Source organism: Puma concolor, chromosome D2 (genome assembly GCF_028749965.1).
Source record: "Puma concolor isolate L17-30 chromosome D2, mPumCon1.1.hap2, whole genome shotgun sequence".
In the NCBI taxonomy this organism is placed as follows: Eukaryota; Metazoa; Chordata; class Mammalia; order Carnivora; family Felidae; genus Puma; species Puma concolor.
In genome coordinates this window covers 46967391-46981323 of record NC_141677.1, presented here as the reverse complement: position 1 = coordinate 46981323, position 13933 = coordinate 46967391, and the positions used below count along the sequence as shown (strand labels likewise).

General features: G+C 36.7%; 1 protein-coding gene across 14 annotated transcripts in view; it reads left to right on the top strand.

The window, feature by feature from the left end:
• The window catches only part of PTPN20 (protein tyrosine phosphatase non-receptor type 20), a 113733-nt gene that overhangs the window by 70159 nt on the left and 29641 nt on the right, over nt 1–13933 (top strand). For 8 of the 14 annotated variants that reach the window (XR_015241687.1, XM_086680219.1, XM_086680217.1 and 5 more), the window contains one exon: nt 13189–13337. The exons of the other annotated variants lie outside the window; for them this stretch is intronic. Coding sequence is in view for 7 of the 8 variants with exons in the window: in XM_086680219.1 (XP_086536345.1) it covers nt 13189–13337 (149 nt within the window). In the remaining variant the exon portion in view is untranslated. The remainder of the gene's footprint in view (nt 1–13188; nt 13338–13933) is intronic. 14 annotated transcript variants of the gene reach the window in all.

Genomic DNA, 13933 nt, shown 5'->3' with positions numbered 1-13933 from the left:
CAAGTTTTTCCCTCTGTGTAAAAAATGAGGTGTGTCAGGAGATAAGCTATAGTGTGTGTGAACTACAAAATTGCTATTGTTTCAGGTTCACCGTCCTAAGTCTCACATAAGAACCTCTCTTGTCAATCATCTTAACTGGAAACATTTAGGAAATGGAATTCTGGGAGAAGAAGTTCAGCCTAGCCATATTGACATATTGCAAAATAACCACAGTCCATCTTTTGTCAACTTGGCACCCACATGTATCTCTTTAAACCATACCTAATCTCCAAATAAAAACATATGTTTCCATCTACGATGATACAGTTATCCTGTGTGCAACTGAAAACACCTTCTCACCCCATCCTCAAAAGAGAATATAAAAATCTCCCTTTTGTCTTTTTTTCTCTTTTTAATGTTTGTTTATATTTGAGAGGAGGAGGGAGGGGGAGAGAGAGAGAGAGAGAGAGAGTGAGAGAGAGACTGAGTGTGAGTGGGAAGGGGCAGAGAGAGAGGGAGACACAGAATCCAAAGCAGGCTTCAGGCTCTGAGCTGTCAGCACAGAGCCTGGTGCAGGGCTCAAACTCACAGACCTCGAGATCATGATCTGAGCTGAAGTTGGACCCTTAACTGACTGAGCCACCTAGGCTCCTCTCCCCTTTTGTCTTTGAGTGATGTCTTCCTTGTTCAGCTGATTAACACTTCGCCTTTACTATCCTATAAAAGAAAACAAAAATATGTGGTTAATTTACATATTTGAATGTATGTGAATACTTGATATATTGTGTCAGACATTTATATTGAAAAAGGAAGACTTACTTGTAACTATTATGTCCTCATTTGTGCAGCTGGTCACAAGGTTGTATCTGGTAGAACTGCCTTCTTCTACTAATTTGGAATTCTCTTTGACCCCAGCAAGCACCTCAGTTGGTTGTGGTTCCTTGTCTGGTAGGATGATGCAAACCTTCATCCCTTCATCCCTTCATCCCTTCATCACTAAGCTAGTAGCAGTCATGTCTAAATTTAACTGTTATCATTTTCCACTGACTTTAATCACTGTAAAGGCACTCTAGAAGATCACCTACATTCTCAACATACTCCTTACCCCTGCTGTTTAGTAGGAACTCAATTTCCCCTTGATAATTAGAATTAGTCGTATCAAGCATTATAGTAGCCCCTCTTTTTCTGTCAGTTTGGTAGCATGAGGAGCCCAAAATGGGCTGGTGGCATTCTCAACTTCTAACGTTATCAATAGGATCATTGTAGTGTTCTCTGATGGAACCATTTCTCCGTTTAGGTCTGCTTTGATTTCTTTTATCAGTAGTTAGTGTGTTATAGTTTTAAACATACAGATCTTGTACATATTTTGTTAGACTTTTATCTAAGTATCTTACACATTTTGGTGCTATTATAAAATACTTTAACTTCCATAGTTCACTGCTGGTATATAGAAATATGATTGATATTTTTGATATTGCCTTTGTATCCCTTTACCTTATTAAATTCACTCTTAATTCTAGGAGTGTTTTTGTATATTCTTTTTGGAATTTGCCTATGTAGACACTCATGTTATCTATGAATGGACACGGTTTTATTTTTTAACCTTTCTAATGTATATGCTTTTCATTTCTCTTTCTTAACTTGTTGAACTAGCTGGGACCTTGGTGCAACATTGAAAAGAGTACAGAGAGTGGGCTCCGTTTTAGGGGGAAAACATTCTGTTTTTCATCATTAAGAATAATGTTAGTTGGAGGATTTTTGTGGATATCTTTTATCATATTAAGGAAGTTCTTTCTAGTTTTAGTTTCCTAGAGTTTTCATCATGAGTGCATGTTGAATTTTTTCCCAGTGTTTTTTCTGTATCTACTGAGATGATCTTATAGGTTTTATTCTTTGGTCTGTTGATATGGTGACTTATGGACTGTACTGTTGGTATTTGATTTTCAAATGTTGAATTTGCTTTGTATTCCTGGGATAAACCCAGCTTTGTGGTTTTTCCTTTTTATATGTTGCTTGATTTGATTTGCTGGTATTTTGTTGAGGTTTTTGCATTTACGTTCGTGATAGATATTGATTTGTGGTTTTCTTTTTTGGAGTGCCTTTTTCTGGTTTGAGTATCAGGGCAAAGCTGCCCTCATAAAGTTGGTTTGGAAGTACCCCTCCTATTTTATATTCTGGAAGAGTTTGTACAAAATTATTATTATTGCTCTCTTAAATGTTTGCTAGAATTCAGTGAAACCATCTGGTCTTGGAATGTGTTTGTAAGGTTTTAAAATACATATTTGTGTTCATTTTCTAGGGTTTTCATAACAAAGTACTAGTGGCTGAGTGGCTTACATAACAGACATGTATTTTCTCACAATTCTGGAGGCTAGATGTTTAAGATCAAGGTGTTGGCAGTTTTGATTTTTTCTGAGGCCTCTTCTTGACTTGCAGATGGCTGTCTTCTCCCTGTGTAGTATCTGGGAGCTGTGTTTTTTGTTTTTGTTTGTTTGGTTTTTTTTTTGTAAGGATACTAGTCATATTTGATGAGGGTGCACCCTAAAAATCTTACTAGCTTAATTACCTCTTTAAAGATCCTATCACCAAATACAATCATATTCTGAATTATTAGAGGTTAGGACTTCAACATATAAAATTCCGGGGGGGGGGGGGGGTGGGACACAATTCAGCCCATAACAATATTCAATGTTTTTAATTGATAAAGGACTATTGAATCATCTTTCTCTTCTTTAATGAGCTTTGGCAGTTTGTCTCATCAATATAAGTTGTCTAATTTATGGAATTAGAACTGTTTATAATATTCCCTTATTAACTTTGTAATGTCTGTAATATCTGACTTGATACCCTCTGTTTTATTCTTGATGTGGTAAAGTGTGTTTTTTCTCTTTGTTTTGTGATCAGTTTAGAGATTTTCATTTTTTTAAATTCAGTGTAATTTTATTTATTTTGATAATTTTTAATTGAAGGATAATTAGCAGTGTTATATTAGTGTCGGGCGTACAATAAATATAGTGATTCAATACTTCTGTACATTACTCAGTGCTCATCACAATAAGTATAATCATTATCTGTCACCAAACAATGCTTGGGCTATATTCCTCATGCTGTACTTTTCATCTTCATAATTTATTTATTTTGTAACTGGAAGTTTGTACCCTTTAAGCCCCTTTACCTATTTCACCCATCCTTCCACCCACCTCCACTCTGGCAACCACCAGTTTATGCTTTCTATTTAAGAGTGTGTTATTTTGTCTCTTTTTTTCCTTTGTTTTGTTTCTTAAATTCCACATAAAAGGGAAACCATATTGTATTTGTCTTTTTTATTGATCTTTTCCATGAACTAGCTGTTTTAGTTTCAATTATTTTTCCTATTGTTTTCAATTTTATTGATTTCTGATAAGTTATTTCTTCTGATCTAATATAAGCACTTAATACAACAGATCTTCCTGTGAATACTGCTTTAGTAATACCCCCAAATTCTTGGTGTGTTTTTATTTACATTCCACTCAGAATGCTTTTTCATTCCCATTGGCTACAGCTGGAACAGTTTGAGCACCAACACAATGTAGCATTGGATTATAACTCAAAGGATGAAATAAATGTCTGAGTCCATACTAATATAAAAAAATAATTGAATATATAAATAAATGGGGAGAAGAAAGAGATGCAGAAGAATTCCAAATAAATTATGTTGATATTCCACTCTAAAGTAGATGTATTCCACTCTAATGTAGATGGAGCATAACATCCCATCCCTTAAGTGTGTGTTGTATAGAGTGATTTTCTTCTGAAGAGTACAGTATGGAAAGAGGGATAAAAAGAGGACCTTTGTAGTAAAGAAACATGATACACAGCTGCAACAGGTGAACAAGGTCAACATCAGTCATGTTGATAGTAGGTCCCCTTGATATGTTGTGATGAATATGGCACTTTACCTCTGTGATCTTCCCCAAAACTGATAACCCTAAGCTAATTATGAGAAAAACATCAGACAAATTCCAATAGAGGGGCATCCTAGAATATATCTGATCATTACTCCTCAAACTGCCAAAATCATCAAACACATGGAAAGTCTGAGAAAGCATCCCAGCCAAGAGGAGCCTAAGGAGACATGAGAACTAAAGATCATATGGATTCCTAGATGGGATCCTGGAACAGTAAAAGGATATGAAGGAAAACTAAGGAGCTCTGAATGAACTATGGACTTCAGTTAACATATTAATAATAATGTGTTAATATTGGTTAATTAAATTCTTTTTTTAATGTTTATATATTTTGAGAGAGAGAGAGACAGAATGTGCATGCACACAGAGTGGGGAGGGGCAGAGAAAGAGGGAGGGACACAATTCGAAGCAGATTCTGTGCTTTCAGCACAGAGCTTGATGTGGGACTCAAACTTGTGAAGCATGAGATCAAGACCTGAGATGAAATCAAGAGTCAGACACTTAACTGACTGAGCCACCCAGGAACCCCCAAATCTAACAAATGTACTAACCTAGTTTAATTGTTAATAATAGGAGAAACTATAGCAGAGGATATATGGGAACTCTCTGTACTACTTACTAATTTTTTTGGTAAACATAGATCTATTCTAAAGTCTGCTTTTTTTAAAAATTGTTCTCTAATTTCTCTTGTGACTTCTTCTTTGATCCATGGGTTATTTAGAAGTATGCTTTTAACTTTCTTAATATTTGAAGATTTTCCAGGTATGTTATTGATTTTTATTTAATCTCATTATGGTCCAAGGGCATAATTTATATTAATTCTTTTTAATTTGTTAAGGTTTGATTTTTGACCTAGAATATGGTCTATCTGGTGAAGGTACCATGTGCACTTGAGAAAAATTTTTACAATGTTGTTGGACAGAGTGTTTTATAAAGGCCAGTTAGATGACGTTGTTGTTTAGTTCTTTTCTGTCCTTGCTGAATTTCTGTGTACATGTTCCATTGATTCCTGAGTGAAGAGTTTTGAAGTCTTCAGTGATAATTGTAAATTTTCTTTCTTTTTTTTTTTTTTAACACTATCAGTTTTTCATGTATTTTGAAGTTCTGTTAGGTGCATACTCATTTAGCATTGTTACATCTTCTCTGTGATTTGACCTCTTTATCATTAGCAATTATCTCTTTAATTTTTAGAGCAGTTTTAAGTTCACAGCAAATTTGAACAGAAGGTACAGAGATTTCCCATATTCTCACTGCCTTCACATATGCATAAGCTCCTCCACTATCAGTGTTCCTCACCAGAGTGGTGTATTTGTGACCGATGAATCTGCACTGACGTAGCAATACCGCTCTGAGTCCATAATTTACATTAGAGTTCACTGGTGGTGTTGTATATTCTATGAGTTAGGACAAATGTGTAAAGACATGTTTTCACCATTTTAGTGTCAAACAGAATAGTTACACTGCTCTAAAATTCTCTTTGTTCCCCTTATTCATCCTTCTTCCCCCAATTAACGACTTTTTTAACCCTGGTAATGTTCTTGGTCTGAAGTCTACTTTGTTTTTGATATTCTCTGATGTTAATAGAGCCACTCCACCTTCCTTTGATTAGTGTTCCCATGGTACATATTTTTCTATCCTTTTACTTTTAACTTGCCTACATTTTTGTATATAAAGTGGTTTCTTATGGGCATTGTATGATTGGGTCTTGCTTTTTCACCCAGTTTCCTGATTTCTGTTTTTTTAATTGGTGTATTTAGACTGTTTGCATTTATATTACCGTCTTTTAACTCTACCATCTTGCTAATTGCTTTCTATTTATTCTTTCTATTCTTTATCTTTTTTCCTTTTTTTTGCAGATTTCTCTAGGATTATTTTGTAATAACATTTTATTTTCCCAATGGCTTTTTAGTTATACCTCTTTAAAAGTGTTCTCTTGGTTGCCCTGGGATTTATAATATATATACATCTTTAATTTTTCACAGTCTGTTTTTTCTATCTTCAAATAACATTATAACACTTGGCAAAAGGACCTTCCAATAGTGTCTTCCTAATTATTCCTGTGAATCTTTTGTACAATTGTTGTCAAATGTTTCTTTTACATAACAATAATTATGAAAAATATGTATTCAGTGCTTTTGTTTTAGATAGCCAGTTACCCTCCAGGAAAGTGAAAATTAAGAAAAAAAAGAATTTTATATTTATCTACTTTCATGGAATTTGTACAACTTTTCATTTGTGTAGAGTCAGTTTCCTGTTCTGTAGTATATTCCTTCTGCCTGAAGATCTTCCTTGAGCATTTCTTACAGTGCAAGTGTGCTGCTAATGAACTCTCAGTATTTGTCTGTAAAAGTGTTTATTTCTCCTTCATTTGTTCTGAAAGACATTTTTGTTGGTTGTAGGATTCTGGGTTGTCTTATAACTTGTATTGTTGATGATGAGCTTTTGTATCTGAGGCTTGGTGTCTTTCATTCATTTTGGAGGATCCCCAACCATTGTCACTTCAAATATTTCTTCTGCCCAATTCCACTCCCACTCTCTGTTCTATTTTGGGTTTCTAATTATAGGAATATTAATCTGTGTGATATTGGGCTGTAGTTCTTGGATGCTGTCTACTGTGGCTTCCCTGACTCTTTTTTCTCTTTCAGTTTGAGTAATGCCTATTGACCTATTTTCAAGTTTGCGGATTCTTTTCTAGTCTGTATCAAGCCCATAGATAAGCCCACTGATAGCATTCTTTATTTCTATTATAGAAATTTTCATTTTTAGGATTTCTGCTTGATTTTTTATGGTTTCCCTAGCTCTGATGAAATTCTGCATTTTTTATGCATGTTGCCCACTTTTCCACTGAAGCCTTTAACTTCGATCTTATTTAAAATTCATTGTCTGGGGGTGCCTGGGTGGCGCAGTCGGTTAAGCGTCCGACTTCAGCCAGGTCACGATCTCACGGTCCGTGAGTTCGAGCCCCGCGTCAGGCTCTGGGCTGATGGCTCGGAGCCTGGAGCCTGTTTCCGATTCTGTGTCTCCCTCTCTCTCTGCCCCTCCCCCGTTCATGCTCTGTCTCTCTCTGTCCCAAAAATAAATAAACGTTGAAAAAAAAAATTAAAAAAAAATAAAATTCATTGTCTGATAGTTTTAACATTTATGTTTTATCTCTGCCTGGTCCCTTTGATTGCTTTATCTCTTGGCAGTTTTATTTTTTTACTTTACTTGCTTCTTTGTGTACATATAATTTCTTTGTTGAAATCTGGATATCTTGTGTTCTAGAGACTGGGGTAAATAAGAATAGGCATACCTCTTCCTTTTGCAGGCCTTCAGTCTGGTGAGTTAAGTCAGTTTAGTCAGGAATTGAGCAGGGTTTGAGTTTTTATGTTGCTAGGGTTACTCCTAGTGCATCACCAGCTTCAAATTCCTGTATTGCTACCTTGTGCTTAGAATGGAAAATGCCAGAGGGTTTATTTCAATGTCTACCCTCTGCTTTAGGTCTCCGCATTGCACTTGAACCTCAGAGAAGGTTTCTGTCAATGACCTTGTTCATTTCCCAGCAACAGAATGCTCTTGTTTGTAATTATGTTACTTGCTAACCTAATTGGGGGTGGGAGTGGATTCTCTGTTGTCTTTATTGAGTATTAGTTGTAGACAGGTGCAGTGTCCCTGGTTCTTAGAGATGGTGCCTTCTCAGTTACCTGTCTTTTCTTTAGGGGTAGAGGATATGTTATGGTCTGAGCCTAGGATGCTTTCCTCCCCTCCCAATTCCCAAAGTTATTGTGTCTTAACTTGTGTTTTGTGGACAATAGAGTTTGCTGCCCTTTTCCCAACTTCTTCTGCTTCTGATCCTTAGGGAAGATAGGGGAAAGGAACTGGATGGGACATCATACCTTGCCTGTAGAAGCTGCTGCTTCCCTCTCTGCGCTTGTACCAGGAAGGATGATTTCTGGAGTTCCTCACTGTATCTTAAGTTTTTATTCTGAACTTCTGATGATGTCCATACATGCACTATCTTTTGTTTTTTGTCTCTTCTTCCACAAACCATGAGATCATGACCTGAGCCGAGATCAAGAGTGGAACGCTCAAGTGACTGAGCCACTTGGGTGCCCCTGTAATCATGTAGTTTTGATCTTTATTTTCTTAGGTCTGTAAACTTATTTTTTACCTCATTCTTTTTTTAATTTAATTATTATTTAAGGTTATGATTCAGCATTTGTTGGGTTGAATCCAGAAATCCCTATTCTTTCTTTCTTTCTTTCTTTCTTTCTTTCTTTCTTTCTTTCTTTCATGTGAAATTTATTGTCAGATTGGTTTCCATACAACACCCAGTGCTCATCCCAACAGGTGCCCTCCTCAATGCCCGTCACCCACTTTCCCCTCCCTCCCAACCCCATAAACCCTCAGTTTATTCTCAGTTTTTAAGAGTCTCTTATGGTTTGGTTCCCTCCCTCTCTAACTTTTTTTTTCCTTCCCCTCCTCCATGGTCTTCTGTTAAGTTTCTCAGGATCCACATAAGAGTGAAAACATATGGTATTTGTCTTTCTCTGTAGGACTTATTTCACTTAGCATCACACTCTCCAGTTCCATCCATGTTGCTACAAAAGGCCATATTTCATTCTTTCTCATTGCCACGTAGTATTCCATTATGTGTATAAACCACAATTTCTTTATCCATTCATCAGTTGATGGACATTTAGGCTCTTTTCATAGTTTGGCTATTGTAAGTGCTGCTATAAACATTGGGGTACAAGTGCCCTATGCATCAGCACTCCTGTATCCCTTGGGTAAATTCCTAGCAGTGCTGGGTCATAGGGTAGATCTATTTTTAATTTTTTGAGGAACCTCCACACTGTTTTCCATTATTTTCAAGGCACTTCCCAGGTGATATTGATACAAATGTAGATGTGGCAGGGCACCTGGCTGGCTCCACTGGTTAAGCGTCTGACTTGGGCTCAGGTCATGATCTCACAATTTGTGAGTTTGAGCGCTGCATTGGACCTGTATTGACAGCTCAGAGCCTGGAGCCTACTTCGGATTCTGTGTCTCCCTCACTCTCTGCCCTTCTCCCAGTTGTGCTCTGTCTCTCTCTCTCAAAAATAAACAAACATTAAAAAATTTTTTAAAAATGTAAATCTGGCCTCTTTTCTGATGCTTTCTCCATCTAAACCTCTGTCCCCCATAGGTGTGACCTCCCCTCTGGCTCTAGGGTAAGACCTAGGGAGGCATCAGAACTGAGATGTAGGGGAGTTTTGCTGGCACCGGTAGGGAACAGCTAGGGAGGAGCTGGAAGGATGGCTTGAATTTTGCACAAAGGTTTTTTTGCACCCTAGTCTGTGCACTTGGGTTGAGGTTGCTGCAAATGTTGTATAGTGGCACCAGTGATCACTCTAGCTGATTCTTCAGCACTCATTTCATCTCTTTTCCATCGAGCTGCAGCAAGGCAGGTTGAGAAATTGCTTTTAACTCAGGGTGTGAACCTGAATGATCTGAGGATATGCCAGTTAGGTTTTGCCAGTTTTGTTTTGCCAGCTATGTTTCAGACACTTGGCCTGCCTGAAATTCAGGTAAAGGTTTGTTGGATGCCTTGGGGAAACTTTGTCCTTGCATTTAAGAAATAGTTTGCATGTGGGGCGCCTGGGTAGCTCAGTCAGTTAAGTGTCCAACTTCTGCTCAGGTCACGATCTGGCGGTTCATGAGTTCGAACCTCTCATCGGGTTCTGGGCTGACAGCTTGCAGCCTGAAGCCTGCTTTGGATTATGTGTCTCCCTCTCTCTCTTCCCCTCTCCTACTTGTGCTCTGCCTCTCTCTCAAAAATAAACATTAAAAAATTTTTTAAAAAAGAAAATAAATAGGTTGTAAGCAAGAAAATACATGGCTCTGATTGCTGTTGACCATCTTTTTGTGACCATGAGGAGAATCTAGCTTTATAATAGCAGCTGATCTCTGGATAACAGACTATAAGTGATGCAAAGAATCTGGGTTGTTAGTAGTATTTTAAAAATTGTGGTAAAATACACAGAACATAAAATTTATCATCTTCACCATCTTTCTGTGTACTGTTCAGTGGTATTAAGTACATTCTTACTGCTGTGCAAGCAATACCACCATCCATCTCTAGAACTTTTTCCTCTTCCTCAACTGTAACTCCGTACCCATTAAGTACTTAACTCTCCATTCTCCCTCCCCCAGCCTCTGACAACCACCATTCTACTTTCTGTACTGTGAATTTGACTACTTTAGGAACCTAATATAAGAGGCCATTCTGTTTTTTGGGGGGCATCTGGGTGGCTCAGTCGGTTAAGTATCGATTGGACTCATGGTTTTGGCTCAGGTCATGATTTCGCAGTTTGTGAGATTGAGCCCCACATCTGGCTCTGTGCTGAGAATAGCTGAGCCTGCTTGGGATTCTCTCTCTCCTTCTCTCTCTGTCCCTCCCCGCTCGTGTCTCTGTCTCTCAAAATAAATAAATAAACATTAAAAAAAGAGGCCATTCTGTTTTTTAAAATCTCACTTTTAAACTCATTTAAAATAATTTATATTCTATTACTTCTTCCTACAGATCATAGATCTACAATATAAGTTATGTTCCATTCAGAATGGATTAAATTTTTTTGCCTACCAGATTGCATTGCTCATTTTTTTTCTTCATCTTGCATTTTATTTCCATCTTGCTCAGTAACATGTATAGTTCTGCATCTCCTTGATTTTTCAGTTTGAGCATGAATGAATTCTTGTTGATTCTCATTCCATTTGATTTGATTAGTTATCTTCCATTATAAACTACACTTTGAGGGCTGGATTTTGCCTGAGCAGATAATGACAAATGTGCAGAAGGGTTAGGGGAAAAGGAACAGAAAACTCACAGGGTGTGGATGAATTGTTGAATAGAAGATATTATAGATTAGCTTACTCAGCTTTGATCACATCCTTCTCCTAACTTGTCTTTCTGTATGGCCCAGGCAGGAAAACTAAAAATTACATTTCCCGGAAATCCTGAAGTTATGTGGGTTTGACCAGTTGTATGCACTTAGCCAAGACTTAAATCTGTGGAGAAGCTCTCAAGTTGCTGGTACGCACCATAACACGCGTGGTATTCCTTGTGTCTCATTATGACTGAAATGGTACATCACTAGCACCAACAGTTGTGGTGCTGACTTTCTAATTCCTCCATGGTTGCTATAGTAGTGTCATCCAGGAGCTAGTGGTTCGAGCAGCGGTGTCCAGCTTCCTCAGATTCCTCCTTACAGCAAAGCTAGCAGTTTTTGTGGTAGACCATTCTGCAGTGTTATTTTTGGACCATGTTAGGGGGAAGCACCTGTTCTTCAAACCTGTCCAATGATGTCGAACCAAATAGCTAGAAAAGAACTGCCCCTCTGCAAAAATCCCATTGCCATTATTGTAGCTGAAGCCTGACCTGTCCACCTTGATTGGAATTCTTGGACCAGGCCGCAATAAAAAGAAACCAAATTCAAAATGATGTTAACCACAGCAATATATTTTCTCCCATAATGGAAGTGCAGAGGTAGGAAGTGTTCCAAGTTCAATTTGATCAGTTTCTCAGTGATGTCATTAAGAGCATAGGTTCTTTATGTATATATTTTTCATATTTGCTGTATTCAGCTCATTCCTTTTATGTCACAGTAGGGCTGCTTGTAATAATCAGGGTCTTATATGTCTGTATCTATGTCTGGGCAAGGGATGGAGATGAGAGAGAGGCTTGCTTCTCTTCCTTGCCCACAAGCCCTGAATATACTTCTTGCTTCCCATTGGATCAAGTCATCTACATATTGTGAATTATTCACTGGCAAGGGAGTCATTGTGGAATGATCACTTATGGCTTTAACTAACCATCAGGGTAGAATCAGTGTTGGAGAGTCAACAACAGTGTCCATTACAATCATTCTACCTTTTCTTTCGTTTCCTCTCTCCCTTCTCTCAGCTTTTGTTCTAGCAAGGCTGGGATACATGGGAAGCTCTAAGTATTTTTCTGTTGGGCATCAACGATGATCAAAATGGCTTCTACTCTTGCAGAACTTTAGCTCCCCCTCTAGGCTTCCTAGATCTCCTCTCATATTCAGGTTAGAGATATTTGTGAGAAATTTTAGGATTTCTGTGGCTATCTCTCCCAACCAACAGCCCCTCACTTCCACCCCCACAAAGAGCTTTTGGTTAAAATAGGGTTCCAAGACAAGAAGAGTTTCACAGGGCTGTGCACATTCTTAGAATTTTTTACTTTTTATCCTCATTCTTTTGTGGAATTGCTTCTTGTGTATATATATATATGTATATGTATATATATATATATACATATATATATATACATATATATATATATACACATATATATATATATATACGTATATATATATATATATTTGCTGGTGTTAACTTTATTTTTGTTCATATTATTTGGCTTTGAAAAGAGATTTTGAGAACTGGCTTCACGTGAGCATTTTACTTCAAAATTCTGAAATTTTAAAAATATTCTTTTAATACTGACTTCTGGATTTATTGCATTTTGGTCAGTGGACATGATCTGTAAAATTTCGGCTGTTTGGAATCTAGATTGTCAACATGACATAAAACATCATCGTTAAAAAAAACCCTCCATGTGTACTATTGAATAGCATGTATTCTCTTCTATTATTATTGGTTATAAATGTGTAACTATATAATGTATATATATATGCATATAATACATAATTACAAGTTATATATTATATATATTTTTTAGTCTTATTAGTGATATCACATAGAGCCTCTCTATCCTTGTGGGGGGTGTATTTGTGTTGTATGTTTGTGTGTGCATGAGTGTCCTTGATCTATTTTAGAGTGAGAAGTGTGTTAGACTCTCCACATCCTCTCCTCTCAAACTCCAGGGATGTTAAATACTTGGTCTGAGGGAAGACAAAAGTTCTCACTTTTTCCCATCCAAGTCTTGTTTGCACATGCTTGCTGTGCATAATTGTCAATACATATACTCAATTCACATTGTTAAATAGAACACTTCTCAGTCTATAGCATCTTTTATTTATATAGCACTTAACAGTTTTTCCAAGAATAGTGGGTTTTGTGTAATTTCAAAGTACATAATCATGATTTTTCAAACCAAGAATACTTTCTTTCAAAGTAACAGATTTCTTCACTTCTGGAAACACAAATTTCCAGTAATCCATAGGTGGCTGTGCCTTTATTTAAGAAAAAGCAACAACAGAAAGAAAATCTCCCTTCACATACGTACAAGTAACTTACAAATGTGAATTTTTCTTTTTCTTAGGTATACAAATTGTTTCTGAAAGGGAGCTAGCTCAGCTGGCTCATGTTCGACCATTAATATTCAGTTTTCATGAGCAATTAACCATCAAGGATTGTTTTAATGTGCTTGAGAAAAAAGTAGCAGAATTTGAAATCCTCCAGGAATTTATGGTAAATATTTTGGTTTTAACAAAAGTCTCTGATTTTCCACATTACTACTAGAGGGTTTTTTTCTTTTTTTTTTTTTTCTGTGTTTTTTAAATTGAGTACTTTGTCTTTGTTTTTAAATATTAAGTTTGTTTTTAAAGAAATAGGTGTATATAGTTAAAAAAAGAGGTTAAATAGCATGAAAGGTTATAAAATGGATAAAGTATCTTTTTTTTCTCTCTTGACTTCCTAGGCTCCCTTTCCACTATTAACTTTGTCATCCAAATGTCCAGAAAAGCATTAGCATGTACTTTATTCACCATTACCCTTTCCTTCCTTAAAAAAAAATGTGTCACCTGAGAAATAATTTCCAAATATATTATCAGTACATATAGCTCTATCTCCTAAAATCTCATTCTTTTTAAGGGTTGCATAGTATAGTTAGTTGTATAGCTCTAAAGGCCTTCTTTTCTTTACGTAGTCCCCTATCATGCTCATTTAGATTGTTCTAGGCTACTATGAACAGCAGTTACCCCCCTTCATATGCCTGTACATATGTATGAGTATCCTTTTTTTTAATGAAAGACTCCATCACGAGTATATCTTTCTTTGTTTTTTGT